General features: G+C 43.4%; 1 protein-coding gene across 3 annotated transcripts in view; it reads right to left on the bottom strand.

Annotated features, from left to right (window-relative positions):
* ankle2 (ankyrin repeat and LEM domain containing 2) overlaps positions 1–15,589 on the bottom strand; it is a 67,571-nt gene that overhangs the window by 10,162 nt on the left and 41,820 nt on the right. For all 3 annotated transcript variants that reach the window (XM_063074106.1, XM_063074108.1, XM_063074109.1), the window contains exons 8-11: positions 13,237–13,418; positions 11,467–11,564; positions 9,557–9,750; positions 1,539–2,469 (exon numbers count right to left, since the gene is read on the bottom strand). In XM_063074106.1, coding sequence (XP_062930176.1) covers positions 1,539–2,469; positions 9,557–9,750; positions 11,467–11,564; positions 13,237–13,418 — 1,405 coding nt within the window. The remainder of the gene's footprint in view (positions 1–1,538; positions 2,470–9,556; positions 9,751–11,466; positions 11,565–13,236; positions 13,419–15,589) is intronic.

Here is a 15,589-nt window from a genome sequence, read left to right as displayed (position 1 = left end):
GATTGGCACGTAACTCCAAGTAGACCATTCCCTTTCAATCACTGCCAGGTGTTTGATATTGTTAATTTAATCAGGATTATCAACATCAGTGACATTGAAGGGGAACAGTTCATTCACTTTAGCATCGTACACTCACCCCACAGAGGAAAACTTTGCCCAAACAAGATGCTTTAACTAATCTTCCACTAAAGGCTGACAGGCTGAGTGAGCCAGGGTGAAGGAGGATGAGAGGTGACTTGGTCAAGGTTTACAAGCTGATAAGAAGCGTTGATCGAGTGGACAACCAGAGACTTTCTCCCAAGACTGAAATCGCTGATACCAGGGGGCATAATTTAAATGTGATTTGGAGGAATGTATATGGGGGGTGTCAGAGGTAGGTGTTGTTTTCTTTTATTTACATAGAGAGTGGTACTTGCATGGGACGTGCTGCCAGGGGTGGTGGTATAGGCATATACATTAAGATACTCATTAGGTGACAGGGTGGAGGTGTAAGGCACTCCTTCCCTCTGCCAGCCTGCAGGTCACCCTTGGGCAAGGTGGAGCACCTGGTTAGCACCCCACCCCCACTGATCAAGAAGCCATGGGAGCAGGAGGTGGGTGGCCGTATGAGCAGTCGATAATGGCCGGGGTCACCTGTCTTGTAAAGAGATTGCCCAGAAGCAGGCAATGGCAAACCATTTCTGTAGAGAAATTTGCCAAGAACAATCACAGTCAAAGACCATGACTGCCCACGTCATACAACATGGTATAAATGGCTTTTCACTGAAGGTGAAAGGTGTTAGAGATTCAAAAAGTTAAGTGAAACAAAATGCTTATAGATTTAGAACAGTTTTATTGTTTTTTTTTAAATGAAATCTTTATGGAGCTAAATGAGCCGAAGGGCCTATTTCTATGCGGTGGAAGAAATAAAACCCTAAACTTAGTCCAACAGCTGAATCGTTACACATTAGTAGCAATGAGGACCACAATATTGTAGTTTGGAGGCTTGTGTGCCTCAATGATCCGGAGAACTATGTTGGCTGGAGTCAGGGCTTTACGCTTTGGCTCTTGGTAGGGTCACCCATGCCAAACAGGTCAAAGGGTAGAGGCCAGACCAAGAGTGGTCCACCGGCCCACCAGGTGTAGGGTTCAGCTCAGGGCTAACAACCCCTGACTGGTCAAACAAAATTGTTTCAGAAACAGAAATGAAGGATCGTTCTTTATCAGTGTGTGATGGTATTCCTGAGTCTCCACCCAGGACTTGCACAATCAACAACAGTGAAACCAAGAGGAAGCTAGTGACACGATGAAGGAAGCTCAGAACACCACCAGAGATGGAGGCCCTTCATTGCTGCCTAAGTGCTGGTGGTGTGACAGGCAGTAGAGAGAGTGGTAATGTATACCACAGGTTAGCATTCTGGCTAAGTAACTGAGAATAATGTGCCAGATTGCTATAATCCTTGCAAAAATGATAGAAGGAAGTTACATAATACCAAAGAGCAAGATGGATTGTAGGTGAGACACTCATACAAAACTAATTAAAGTACAGAGTTCCTTACCCAGACAGAAATATCCCCTTGGTAGTTCCTCTCCTTGAATACCCCAGACCGTGCCTTGGCAGCAGCTGCTGTCTATCCTCTGGCCACCTGCAGAAGTTTTCCAATTGCATATTGTACCTTTGGTTTAGTTTGATTTGAGTTGCAGAGGATTCCTGTGTTGGAAACTGTGCGGGGGCTTCCTTTGTCAAAGGTGGCAAGTGAACTGTCCTACAGGGCAGGCTGCTGTGCTGTGTGGAGTTCTTCTTGTTTTCAAGGTTTAAAGCTGCAATCTTTGATGTACATAATGATAGTGAATCCGTGATTTCGCCGCCACCTTCAACCACAGGCTTCTGGCTTGGCCTCGCCTCGAGTAATGAGGCATCCTCATTTTTCAATCCCATTTCAATCAACTCATCACTCTCAGCTTTTACATGCTCCGCACCCTGTTTAGAGACAAAGCCTTTGTCGTGAGATGCCAGACCTGTAGTGTCACCCTCCATTAGCTTTGCCATTACTTCAACCTCATGGCTCTCTGGAGATTCTATCAGCCTGTCAGAAAGCGAGTTTCTCTCTCTGTCGTCTAGCAGGGAAAGTCTTTCAAATTCAGCCATGAGATTGGAAATGGGGAAGAGATCACCTGCAGACCCAGGAATGGTGTATGAACGAGGACATCGTCCTTCAGGCTTTTCGTCAGCAGGAGAACAGACTCCATTTAAATTTGGCAAAATCTCTTTGTTGAGGTTACTTAGATTGTCCATGGAGTTAATGATGTCTGTTGTGCGCTGCACAGGAAGTATATGGCACTCATCTTCCTCAATGGCACCAAAGGTATTCCCGGGTAAAATTGCTGATTTGCTGACTTTTAGTGCAGCATTTTGTCTGTTTTTAATTTCTTCAAGACTATCCACAAAAGCACCGACAGAGACAGAGTTGCTGTATTTACTGCTTTTACCTACATTAAGGAGAAAAAAATTGGATTTGAATGCGTTTCCCCAATACAGCTACCTTAATAATTGCAGAACTTTAAAAATATTATTTTTCATAAGTTCTTTTCAATGTTGAGTGAGTTATGGACAAGATTTTGATTTATTGAGATGCTGCACTGAACAGGCCCTTCCAGCCACACAGCACAGCAGTCCCCCGATTTAATTCTAGCAAAATCACAGGGCAACCTACAATGACCAATTGACCTACCAACCAGTATGTCTTTGGATTGTGGGAGGAAACGGGAGCACCTGGGAGGATCTGGAGCACCCGGGGGTGGGGGGGGATCTGGAGCACCTGGGGGGGGGGAGAGGGATTTGGAGCACCCGGGGGGAACCCAAACAGTCACAGGGAGAACATACAAACTCCTTACAGGCAGTGGGAATTGAACCTGGGTCACCAAATACTGTAAAGTGTTAAGCTAATCACCACGCTTTTGTGTCAGTGTGCAAACATGACGACACTTGCTGTCCAAGTGTATTGGTTGTTGATGCAAAACGATGCATTTCACTGTTTCAATGTACACGTGACAAATAAAGCTAAACTAGGGTTAGACTCAGCGACTCAACCTTCAAACCCATTGTCTTTCATCAGATTCACGGCTGCTCACTTTTCCTTTACGATCCTCATATCCCGTGATTCGCTTATTATTCAGAAAAACATGCAAGGAGTTTGTATGTTATTAGGATAATTGGTAGTGTGGGCTTGTTGTTTGTATGTTATTAGGATAATTGGTGGTGTGGGCTTGTTGTTTTTATGTTAGTAGTATGTTAGTCCTGCTGAAGGGTCTCAGCCAGAAATGTTGAATGATTTCTATAGATACTGCCTGGCCTGCTGAGTTCCTCCAGTATTTTGTGTATGTTGCTTGGATTTCCAGCATCTGCAGGTTTTCTTGTTTGTTAGCAGGATAATTGGTGGTGCGGGCTTGTTGGCCTGGAAGAGCCTGTAACTGAGCTGTGACTCGACACGTTGACCTTCACAGTCGTCCGGGGTGGTAGATTCTTCACATTTCACATGAAGGAATCTTAAATTGCCTGAGCACTATTATGAGGCTGTAGGACTATTTACAGACTCCTGAAACAGAGAAAGCATCTACTCGGTATCCAGCTAGTAATAATCTTATAACTTTCAGTGAGATCAATCTCATTGAAACCTACTGACAAATACAGCAGATGTTTCCAATTGTGGGAAAGTCTAGGACACAGCCTGAGAATACAAGGGCCTTCCTTTAGAACAGAGATGAGGAGAAACTTCTTTAGCCAGAGGGTGGTGAATCTGTGGAATTCATTAGTACAGACAGCTGTGGAAGCCAGGTCATTGGGTGTATTTAAAGTGGAGGTTGACAGGTTCTTGATTAGTCAAAGTGTCAAAGGTTAAGGGAAAAAGGCAGGAGAGTGAGGCTGAGAGGGTTAATAAATCAGCCATGATCAAATAGCAGAGCAGACTCAAAGGGCTGAAAGGCCTTATTCAGCTTCTATGTTGTAGCATGAATGATATAATATTCATCTTGTTAACAACTTCTCCTCACAGAAGGGCATCCTTTTAGAACAGAGATGAGGATGAATTTCTTCAGCCAGAGAGTGGTGAATCTGTGGAATTTGCTGCCAAAGGCGGTTGTGGAGGCCAAGTCATTGGGGATATTAAGGCAGAGGTTGACAGATTCTTGACTGGTCAGGGCATGGAGAGATACGGGGAGAAGGCAAGAGAATGGGGCCGAGAGGAATAGTGGATCAGACATGATGAAATGGCAGAGCAGGAAAATGGCCTAATTCTGATCCTAAATCTTATGTTCTTACGGTTTTATAACAAATCTACCATCCCCTGGGGTTAGCCTGAGAAACCACTGCTGGTCCCCTCAATGCCAATTTTAGGTAAGGAGACTAGTGCTGTGCACATTCATCCATGTGCAACCTCACCAAGGCTCTAAATAAATGCAGTAAAACACCTTCATTTCAGTACTGAAGATGAAGATAAAGATGACTTTTATTTGTACAACGAAACATGCTGTGAAACGCGCCGGTTGCATCAATGACCAACACAGCCTGAGGATGTGCTGGGGGGCAGCCCGCACGTGTCGCCACACTTCCAGCACCGACGCAGCACGCCCACAACTTACTGACCCTGGCCTGTACGCACTTGGAACGTGGGTGCCAACTGGAGCACCCAGATGTCACAGAGAGAATGTACAAACTCAGACAGCAGCAGGGAATCGCTGGCACTATAGTTCAAGTGTAACTGTCATTCAACCCTACCCATGGATACAGCCAAACAAAAGAGTGCTCCTTCAGGGCCAAGGTGCAATCCACAGTACCAACAGACACACAGCACAAATAGTTACCAGAGCAGAAAAACAGTCAGATAGAAAGAGTTAACCATTATGCTACATACTGCCCCTTTACCTTCTAATCACTTGCTGTATCTGCATGTTGGTATTCAAATTTCCTTTATGACTAATTTTTTAAAAATACTCTACCTTTCCATTTTTTGCATTAAGTCGCATTTTCTTACTGTATCTGTATCCCTTTGAAATTTCTTTCTGTCCTCCTCAATCTGATCTTGATTGTAGCTAAGGAAAACAAGTGATTGGCACAACACAAACAAAATGCTACAGGAACTCAGCAGGTCAGGCAGCATCCATGGAGGGAAATGAACAGTTAACAGTTTCCGGCCGAGACTACCTGAATTGCTGAGATCCCTCCAGCATTTTCTGTGTGTAGCTCAAGATTTCCAGCATCTGCAGAATGTCTTAGGGTCACAGAAAAGTACTGCACAGAAACAGGCTCTTTGGTCCATCTAGTCCTCCAGACCCAGTAACATCCTTGCAAATTTTCTGTCTTCTTTCAACCTTGTTTACAACTTTCCTGTAGGTAGGTGACCTAAACCGCACACAATACTCCAAATTAGGCCTCACCAGTGTCTTATTCAACTTCAACATAACATCCCATCTCCTGTACTCAAAACATTGATTTATGAAACTTTCTTTACGATCCTGTCTACTGTGATGTTGCTTTCAATGAATTATGGGCCTGTATTCCCAGATCCCTTTGTTCTACCACACTGCTCAGTGCCCTACCCTTCACTGTGCAAGACCTACACTGGTTGGTGCTACCTTGCACTTGTCTGCATTAAATTCCATCTGCCATTTTTCAGTTCATTTTTCCAGCTGGTCCAGATCCTGCTGCAGGCCATGATAGTCTTCCTCACTGTCCACTACACTCCCAATCTTGGCGTCATTCACAATTTTTGCTGATCCACTTAACCACATTATCATCCAGATCACTGATACTGATGACAAACAACAGACCCAGCACTGCATTAGTCAGAGGCCTCCAGTCAGAGAGGCAACCACCTACCACCATTCTCTGGGTTCTCCCGCAAAGGCAATGTCCAATCCAACTCATTTAAAATGCCAAGCGACAGAGCTTTGTGTTTGGAGATCAAACAGTGAGTAGCATCAGCCACATCACTAGTACAGACTGTAAATTACTGCTTTCCAAGCACCCATAGTCATAGTCATACTTCATTGATCCTGGGGGAAATTGGTTTTCGTTACTCTTCACCATTTCCCCATACACTACTCGCCACAGCCCGTCTATTCTTTGACCACTAACCAATCCTCAGTCCATGACAATAATTCAACCCCAGCTCCACTGTTACGGTGTCAGGTATGAGAGTGCTGCATGGAATTTTAAAGCAATGGTGGAAAGAATGGTTCCACAAAATTTGAAATTTAAACAAAGGGCTGTTTATCACGAGAACAACCTCTTGCATATTCTGAGCAATTGGTACATTTGAGTATTGCAATATAAATAGCTAATGAGATGGGGATTATATCATTTACAATTTTATAATCTGCACTGGGGATTACAAAGGGCATTAGCATAATGTAGTAAAATTAAAAGAGCTAATGTAGAATTAAGGCTGACACTGGGGGCACAGTATTAACCAAACATCTTTGCAGAAAGTGCTGGTGCACAGAGCAGCACATGTTCTCCCCCACACCACCCCCACTCTCCCACCTCCCCACATACACAACTATTCAGAGTCATAGAAAATTACAGCACAGAAACAGGCCCCTCAGCCCATGCCGAATCAGTTAGACTGGCTGCCCCCATCGACCTGGAGTGAAACCATAGCCCTCCATACCCTTCCCATCCAAGTAATCATGAGCTGGTAGCTTGTTTCACACCCTCATAACCCTCTGAGTGAGGAAGTTTCCCCTCATGTTCTAATAGAAACACAGAAATCCTACAGCACAATTCAGGCCCTTCGATCCTACAGCTGTACCAAACATGTCCTTACCTGAGAAATTACCCAGGGTTACCCACAGCCCTGTTTTTCTGAACTCCATGTACCTGTCCAGGAGTCTCTTAAAAGACCCTTATTGTATTCGCCTCCACCACCATCACCGACAGCCCATTCCACGCACTCACCACTCTCTGCGTAAAAAACTTACACCTGATATCTCCTCTGTGCCTACTTCCAAGAACCTTAATACTGTGCCCTCTCATGCTAGCCACTTCAGCCCTGGGAAAAAGCATCTACGTTTTCTCCTTAAACTTTTCACCTTTCACCCCTAACCCATTACCTCTAATTGTAGCCGCACCCAACATCAGCGGAAAAAGCCTGCTTGCATTTACCCTATCTATACCATAGAACATTACAGCACAGAAACAGGCCTTTTGGCTCTTCTTAGCTGTGCCGACTATTCTTCTGCCTAGTCCCACTGACCTGCACCTCGACCATATCCCTCCATACACTTCTCATCCATGCACCTGTCCAAGTTTTTCTTAAATGTTAAAAGTGAGCCCGCATTTACCACTTCATCTGGCAGCTCATTCCATACTCCCACCACTCTCTGTGTGAAGAAGCCCCCCCTAATGTTCCCTTTAAACTTTCCCCCCTTCACCCTTAACCCATGTCCTCTGGTTTTTTTCTCCCCTAGTGTCAGTGGAAAAAGCCTGCTTGCATTCACTCTATCTATACCCATCATAATTTTATACACCTCTATCAAATCTCCCCTCAGTCTTCTACACTCCAGGGAATAAAGTCCTAACCTATTCAACCTTTCTCTGTGACTCAGTTTCTCAAGTCCCAGCAACATCCTTGTAAACCTTCTCTGCACTTTTTCAACCTTATTTATATCCTTCCTGTAATTTGGTGACCAAAACTGAACACAATACTCCAAATTCAGCCTCACCAATGCCTTATACAACCTCATCATAACATTCCAGCTCTTATACTCAATACCTTGATTAATAAAGGCCAATGTACCAAAAGCTCTCTTTACGACCCTATCTACCTGTGACGCCACTTTTAGGGAATTTTGTATCTGTATTCCCAGATCCCTCTGATCTACCGTACTCCTCAGTGCCTTACCATTTACCTTGTATATTCTACCTTGGTTTGTCCTTCCAAAGTGCAATACCTCACACTTGTCTGTATTAAACTCCATCTGTCATTATACCCTTCATAATTTTGTATACCTCTATCAAATTCCAATCTTCTACATCCTGAAGAATAAAGTTCTAACCCACTTAATCTTTTCTTATAACTCAGACCAGAAATACGCCTTGGCTCCAGATCCTGTGTTATACAAAAGACGTGTTGAAGTTAAAATTAAATACAACTTCAATGTAACATCCCAACTCCTGTACTCAATACTTTGATTTATGAAGGTCAATGTACCAAAAGATTTCTTTACAACCCCATCTATTTGTGCTACCACTTTCAATGAATCCTGGACCTGTATTCCCAGATCCCTTTGTTCTACTGCACTCCTCAGTGCTTACAGTTGATGTCATAATAACAGTGAAAACATTTGCAGTTTCTCTACTCCAAAGTTTGAAGTTCTGGTGCAGATATACCACATATAATCCACACTGACAGACCTTTGAAGCTTTTACCAGCAGTGACGATGTGAGATGTGCTGTTTTTAAATGATTGGCTGACCTTCTAAAGGACAGGAACCATGCTCTCTCTTTGTCCTACTTGAACAATTCATAACTGATTAGACTTGGGCTGTTGGTTAGAGATATTCCCACTGCATTCAAGTTGATCGCAATGCGTGCTACTCTCGCACTATGCAATGTTGCTGCAGCTTCTAGTGCACTGAACACAACTATGTCATGTGGCTACCAGCTAACATACTGGGCTATGAATAATGTATAACTTTTAAAAAAACTATGGAGGAATTTATATATGGAAGAAAACGTCAAACTCGAATGAGTCAAGAACAGTGGAAGTAGACAAACCAATTGTCTTTCCTCTTGCCATGAGGTCAAAGGAATGGAGGCTGCCATTTTGTGAAGCTGTTTTACATCTTCCATTTTGTGTACTGGAGTTGCTTGGATTTTGGTGTTTTAAAGTAGACACCATGATGCTCCAGGTAATCTGTTGGACAGGAGATTATTTCCAAATAAGAAGTTATTTGTGAGGTGTTTTTTTGTTCATGCAGGTTTGTGAATGGTGGGCTCTGTGTCTGCCCTGAGTGATTCAAGCTGATTTACTGGTTTGGTAACTGATTTAAAACAAACAGACATAAAGAGCCATGAGTTACCAGTTTTCACTTGCAGAAGAGGGCAATAATTGGATGCTGGCTTGGGCATGAGCCAATAAGGTGTTATAGGTCAGTCAGATGACCCATTCCCAATAACACTTAAATGCAACATTTGAACTGGTGAGGAATGAATATAAAAGCAGAGGTTTCAAATAAAAAGTAGTGACAACTTCAAAGATTCACCATCACAACGAAGAATCCCCACACCAAGTGCTGGGAGAAGGATTGATCGTCTAGCCAACAAGCAATCCCCCTTTTTCAGTGTTAAAAATAAAGGGTACAAAGGGAACAGCAGAATTCATCCTTGGTTGTTGGCCCAGGGTGAATATAGTTATGTTACTGTTTGTGCGGAGACAAATAAGTGCGAGCTTCAATTAATTTAGAGTTGTATGGTGACTTTCCTAACCAGATTCCATTGATGAATAGCCAACATATCATCCTAAGAAACAACACTAAGTTGATTCTTCCTCCGTGCAATATATATCTTGGTACTTACCTCCTGATGGAGAACTTTTGAATCTATTACAGATATAGATGTCTCCTCCTTCCTGTTCAGATCTTCCAGTCGATTCTTTTTTGCTCAAATATTCTTCAACTTTTCTGATTCCTTCTGGTGTTGCAAGGTCAATAAAACAGCCAAGAAATTCCCAGTATTCGGCCCATGGATGCCCCATTTCATGAGCTAAATCCCTGAAATGAGAAGTTACTGCATTGCACGTGTACTCATGGAATGAACCATGAAAGAATTTTTAAAACTTTTTCAAAGAAGAATATATCCATATGCTTTTCTGTAGCTGAGTGTCTGTAATTTAAATGGCAATAAAGGGGACAGAAATAAGTTACAAGCAAAGAAGACAAGGCAGTGGTTGAAGGGACTTATTCGAGCTGGAGGTCTGTAATCAGTTGTGTTCCACAGGAATCTATACTGGGACCTCTGCTGTTTGTGATGTATGTAAATGACCTGGATAAATGAGTGGGTTAGTAAGTTTGTGGATGATACCAAGATTGATGGAGTCCTGGATAGTATAGTAGGCTGGCAAAGAATACAGCACTATATAGATCAGTTGCATTTATGGGCAAAGAAATGGCAGATGGAGTTTAACCCAGATAAATGTGAGGTGTTGCACCTTGGTTGGGTAAATGCAAGGAGACAGTACACTATTAAGGGCAAGATCCTTAACAGTGTTGCTGAGCAGAGAGATCTTGGGGTCCAAGTTCATAGCTCCTTAAAAATGGTTACACAGGTTGAGAGGGTGGTCAAGAAAGCTTGCTTTTATAAGTCAAAGTACTGAGTTCAAAAATCAAGAAGTTATGTTGCAACTTTATAGAACTCATCTGGAGTACTGCATACAGTTCTGGTCGTCTCACTGTAGGAAGGATGCTGAGGCTTTGGAGAAGGTGCAGAAGACGTTTACCAGGGTTCTGCCTGGTTTAGAGAACATGTCCATGAGAGGCTGGATAAACTTGGGTTGTTTTTTCTGGAGCAGCAGAAGCTGAGGGGAGATCTGGTAGAGGTTTTATGAGAGGCATAGACAGAGTAGACAAGTTTCTCAGGGTTGACATATCTACTACCAGAAGGCATGCATTGAAGGTGAGAAGGGGTAGGTTCAACGGAGATGTGAGGGGTAAGTTTTTTGACTCAGAGAGTGGTGGATGCATGGAATACACTGCTTAGTATGGTGGCAGAGGCAAATATGTTACAGGCTTTTAAGAGACGTTTGGATAGGCACATGGACATGGTGTCGATAGGAGTGATTAGTTTTTTGGGGTTTCTTGATTTACTTTTTAGCTGCCTTGGCAATACATTGTGGACCGAAGGGGCTGTTCCTGTGCTGTACTGTTCTATGTTATGTTCAAGGACAAATTATACACGCTGTACATGTATGTGTAATACACGGGTTAATGTAGTAAATCTGCAACCACATTAGGGAGTTGAACGTGGCAAATAGCCCCCAATCTCTGAGCTCATCACTCTTCTGATGGCTTCATTTCTGTCATACTTACTATTTAATATGTACTGCCACGATCTTTTGGATAACTCACCACAGTTTACTGCCTCTGTCTCTTTAAAAACATTAAGAGCATCATCTAAGAAAGGATGTGCTGGCATTAGAGAGAGCTTAAAGAAGGTTCAAGAAAATGATTTCAGGATTGAAAGGCTTTTTTTGTGGCAGCAGTACAGTGCAATACATATAATTACTACAGTACTGCACACAAGTCTTAGGCAACCTAGTTATATACATGTGCCTAAGACTTAAGCGCAGTACTGTACAGTCATGGAGCACTACAGCACAGAAAAGGCCCTTCGTCCCATCTATTCCTTGCCAAACTATTATTCTGTCTAGTCCCAAGGACCTGCACCTGGACCATCGCCCCTACTGCAATCCTTCACAGTGTCATCTTTACCTTCCAACTCGTTCGTAACCTCGGTTCACATCCGCCTTTTTATATTGGCTTGTGTTCTCTCGGGATGGAGCTTTCCACACGCGACGAAATTCACTTGCCTAATTTGACACAAAGGGGAACATTGCAAGAGTGTTGAATCTGCTTGGAACTAAATAAAAATTTCCCTCCCTCTCAGTCCCCACATGAACCAATGATAAATTATGAAGGTTAGAGATCCGTGCTGGTATGATGGCCCTTCTTCAAACATGAAGATTCCTTTGAAGATTCCCTTCCTATACTAGTCCTAATTACATTCATAGAGCACACCAGAGAAACAGGCCATTCAGCCCATTCAGTCAGTGCTAAACTGTTATTCTGCTTGGTCCCATTGACCCGTTCCTAGATCATAGTCATCCATAACCCTCCCATCCATGTACTTATCCAAATTGTTCTTAAACATTGTAATTGAACCCACATCCACCACTTTTGCTGGCAGCTCATTCCACAGTCTCTCAACCCTCAGAGTGAAGAAGTTCCTCCTCATGTTCCCCTTAAACATTTCACCTATCAACCCTTAACCCATAACCTCTAGTTCTAATTTCACAATGGAAAAAGCTATCCATCTATCTGTTGATTGAGGGTCAACCATGGATGTGTCCTAGCTGGCTATCACTTCCACTGGCAGTCCTAGCTGTCTATCACTTCCACTGGCAGTCCTAGCTGGCTATCACTTCCACTGGCAGTCCTAGCTGTCTATCACTTCCACTGGCAGTCCTAGCTGTCTATCACTTCCACTGGCAGTCCTAGCTGTCTATCACTTCCACTGGCAGTCCTAGCTGGCTATCACTTCCACTGGCAGTCCTAGCTGTCTATCACTTCCACTGGCAGTCCTAGCTGTCTATCACTTCCACTGGCAGTCCTAGCTGGCTATCACTTCCACTGGCAGTCCTAGCTGTCTATCACTTCCACTGGCAGTCCTAGCTGTCTATCACTTCCACTGGCAGATCGTTCCACAATAGTGACATCCTCTGAGAGAAGAAGCTCTACCTTAGATTACCCTTAAGTATTTCACCTTTGACCCTTAACCCATAGCCTCTAGTACTAGTCTCACCTAACCCCAGTGGAAAAAGCCTGCTTGCCCATCTATACCCCTCACAGCTTGCATACTGCTATCAAATCTCCCCTCATTCTCCCACGCTTCAGGAAATAAAGTCCTAACCTATTCAACCTTTCCCTATAACTCAGGTCCTCGAAACCCTGCAATATCCTTGTAAATTTTTTCCGTAGTCTTTTAATCTTGTCATTCAAGTTTATTGTCATTTAATGACATTCAAGTACACAGTCAAACAAGACGTTTCCCTGAACCAAGGTAGAAAGCACAGTAGTACACCTAACACCACATAACACACAGTAACTTATGAAAGTAAGGATAAAATCTACAGATGAAATACGCATAAACAAACAAACTAAAGTGCATAAATTAATTATAGTAAGGTAGAAAATAGATTAACCAGTGACGCTTCAATGCGCCTCAGGAAACGTGCTGTAGGATAGGCAATCAGGGCTGTACAGAATACTCCAAATCTGGCCCAACATCTTATTCGTAAATGAGAAATAACTGCAAATGGCTGGTGAACATCATGCAAAGTTCATTATATATGGAAATCTCAGAAATACAATAGCTTCTTGTAAGTATAGATGAAGATCTATAAAATCTCATGTGAACCCCCAAGTAGTATCTTGTTTGGTCAAAATGTATTTGAACATGAGAAATGTAATTTAAAATATTACCTTGCAAGGGGACATGGGTCCTGCAAATGCCCTTACTGCCATGACTGGGTCCCTGGGATTCCCGGAGTGCTTGTACAAAGATGTGCAGAGGAGCTTATCTGCTGGGTCAGGCGACCAGGGGGGACCAATGACAGGCGGAGATGAGTTCTCAATATCTCTTAGCAATGGCACATAATATCGATCTGAAACAGAGCACTGGCACGTCAGTCCTGGCAGCAGTAACAAACTGCACCCGTTGTAAGCCAGACGGGAAGGCAGCTGATTTATTTATTTAGAGACAAGACACAGTAAGAGGCCCTTCCAATCCAATAAGCCATGCTGCCCAATTACACCTGTGGCCAATTAACCCACTAACAGGTACGTCTTTGGAGGAAACCAGGGCACCCAGAGGAAACCCACACGCTCGAGGGTAGAACCTACGAACTCTTTACAGACAGAAAATGGAAAACAGAAAGGGCAACAGATACATTATGGTTACTTTGTAGATCTTCACTCAAATTAATGGGTCATTTGTCTTTTTCGCTGTAAATCACCACTCCACAAAATGGCACAAACTTGATCATTAAAAGCCAACAGAGAAACAGATGGAAATGTATACTGGGACCTGCAAAAAATAGCACCACCTTCTGGGGTGATATCAGTATAACTGGATAGTATTTTGCTCATCACTGGCATCAGAGGTTCCCAACCTTTTTTTATACCACTAAGCAAGGGGTCCATGGACCCCAGGTTGGGAACTCCTGCTCCAACTGCTCATGCTGTCATACAGCAAAGTAGCAGGCAATTTCTACTTGACCATCAATGGTTCCTTTTAATATCAGAGAATATATGCAGCATACAACCTGAAATTCTTTCTCTTCAGAAATCCACAGAAATAGAAGAAAACCCCAAAGAATGAACGACAGTAAAATGTTAGAACCCCAAAGCCCCCTCTCTGCCCTCCTATGCACAAGTAGCAGCAAAGCATCAACTTCCCCCCCCACCCCCCACCACTTATTTCAGCAAAAAGCATCAGCACCCTCAACCAAGCAACAGGAAAGTCCCAAGAGAGAGACCATGACAATTATACATGCCACAAGCTCTCTCTCCCCAACAAAGGACAGTGAGGTATCGGCTCTTTTCCACACTGAGAGGGGAGACCAAAAGAACAACTTGCTGAGTACGACAGTACAGTCTGCCGTGACGCTTTCATAGAGAGAGACGGAAAGACAGGGAAATAGACGGACAGAGAGAGAGACAGAGAGGCGCAGAGACACGGTGGTGGGGGGGGGGGGAGAGAGAGAGACATCGCCCAAGTACAGAACTATGAGATTAAAGTTTCCATAGTTCACCAATTAAGCAACAAGGGAGATTGAAACGCCAGCTGCCTGCCATTTTATCACTGTTGAGATCGCTCTGCTACAGACAGGGGAGACTGCTTTTTATCGCCGGTATGATCTCTCTGCACAGAGAAGAGACTGCCTTTTTATCGTACTCTGTACGGAGAGGGGAGACTGCTTTTTATTGCTGGGGAAATCGCTCTGCATGGAGAGGGGAGACTGCCTACTTATTGCTGGGGAAATCGCTCTACATGGAGAGGGGAGACTGCCTACTTATTGCTGGGGAAATCGCTCTGCATGGAGAGGGGAGACTACCTTTTTAATCACTGGCCAGATCACTCTACTACGGACAGGGAGAATGTTGTCCAGGTTTTCTGTGTTTTAGATGTGGACTTGAACGGCAGACTTTTTTCAGTCCTATGATTTTTTTGGATTCTGTGTTTTTCACCCAATCTTTCCAGCCTTTTCTTGTGTGGGGAAGAGGTATATGGAGGTCGATATGCCTGTTCCATTTTTGTTCATTTTTCTGTGCAGAGAGGAAGGATTTGGGGACTGATGATTGTGCTGCCTTTCTTTTCTCTCTTGGTTTCATGGCTACCTGGAGAAGAATGTCAGAGTTGTATATTTTGATAATAAATGAAGCTTTGAACCTTTTTTTTACACGAAATAGTCATAAAACCTTTACAGGTGGAGTAAAGGGCTTCAGGGAGGGAACCTGCCAACCTTAATCAGGGAAATGTTTGCTAAGATCTGCTCTGTCAATGTGCCTCATAATTTTGTACAGCTTTATCATGCCTCCCACTGGCCTTCTCAGCTCCAAGTAAAAAAAAAAATGCCTATCCTCATAACTGAGAAGCTCCTTCCTAGGCAACATGCTGGTTAATCTTAAAGGATAAGATTGCTCAGGTATTCTTCAACACACAACTGTACTCACTTCTCAAAAAGTGGAGAAAGAAATAACTTGGGTGGGATGGTAGCATGAGTTGTCGTTCCTCTCCTCATCGGCGACAAGCTTATCAGTTCTTTAGCACTTG

The sequence above is a fragment of the Mobula hypostoma genome, chromosome 21 (assembly GCF_963921235.1).
Source record: "Mobula hypostoma chromosome 21, sMobHyp1.1, whole genome shotgun sequence".
Lineage (NCBI taxonomy): Eukaryota > Metazoa > Chordata > Chondrichthyes > Myliobatiformes > Myliobatidae > Mobula > Mobula hypostoma.
Note: the sequence above shows the minus strand (reverse complement) of the source record. Positions and strands in the feature narration are given on the sequence as shown.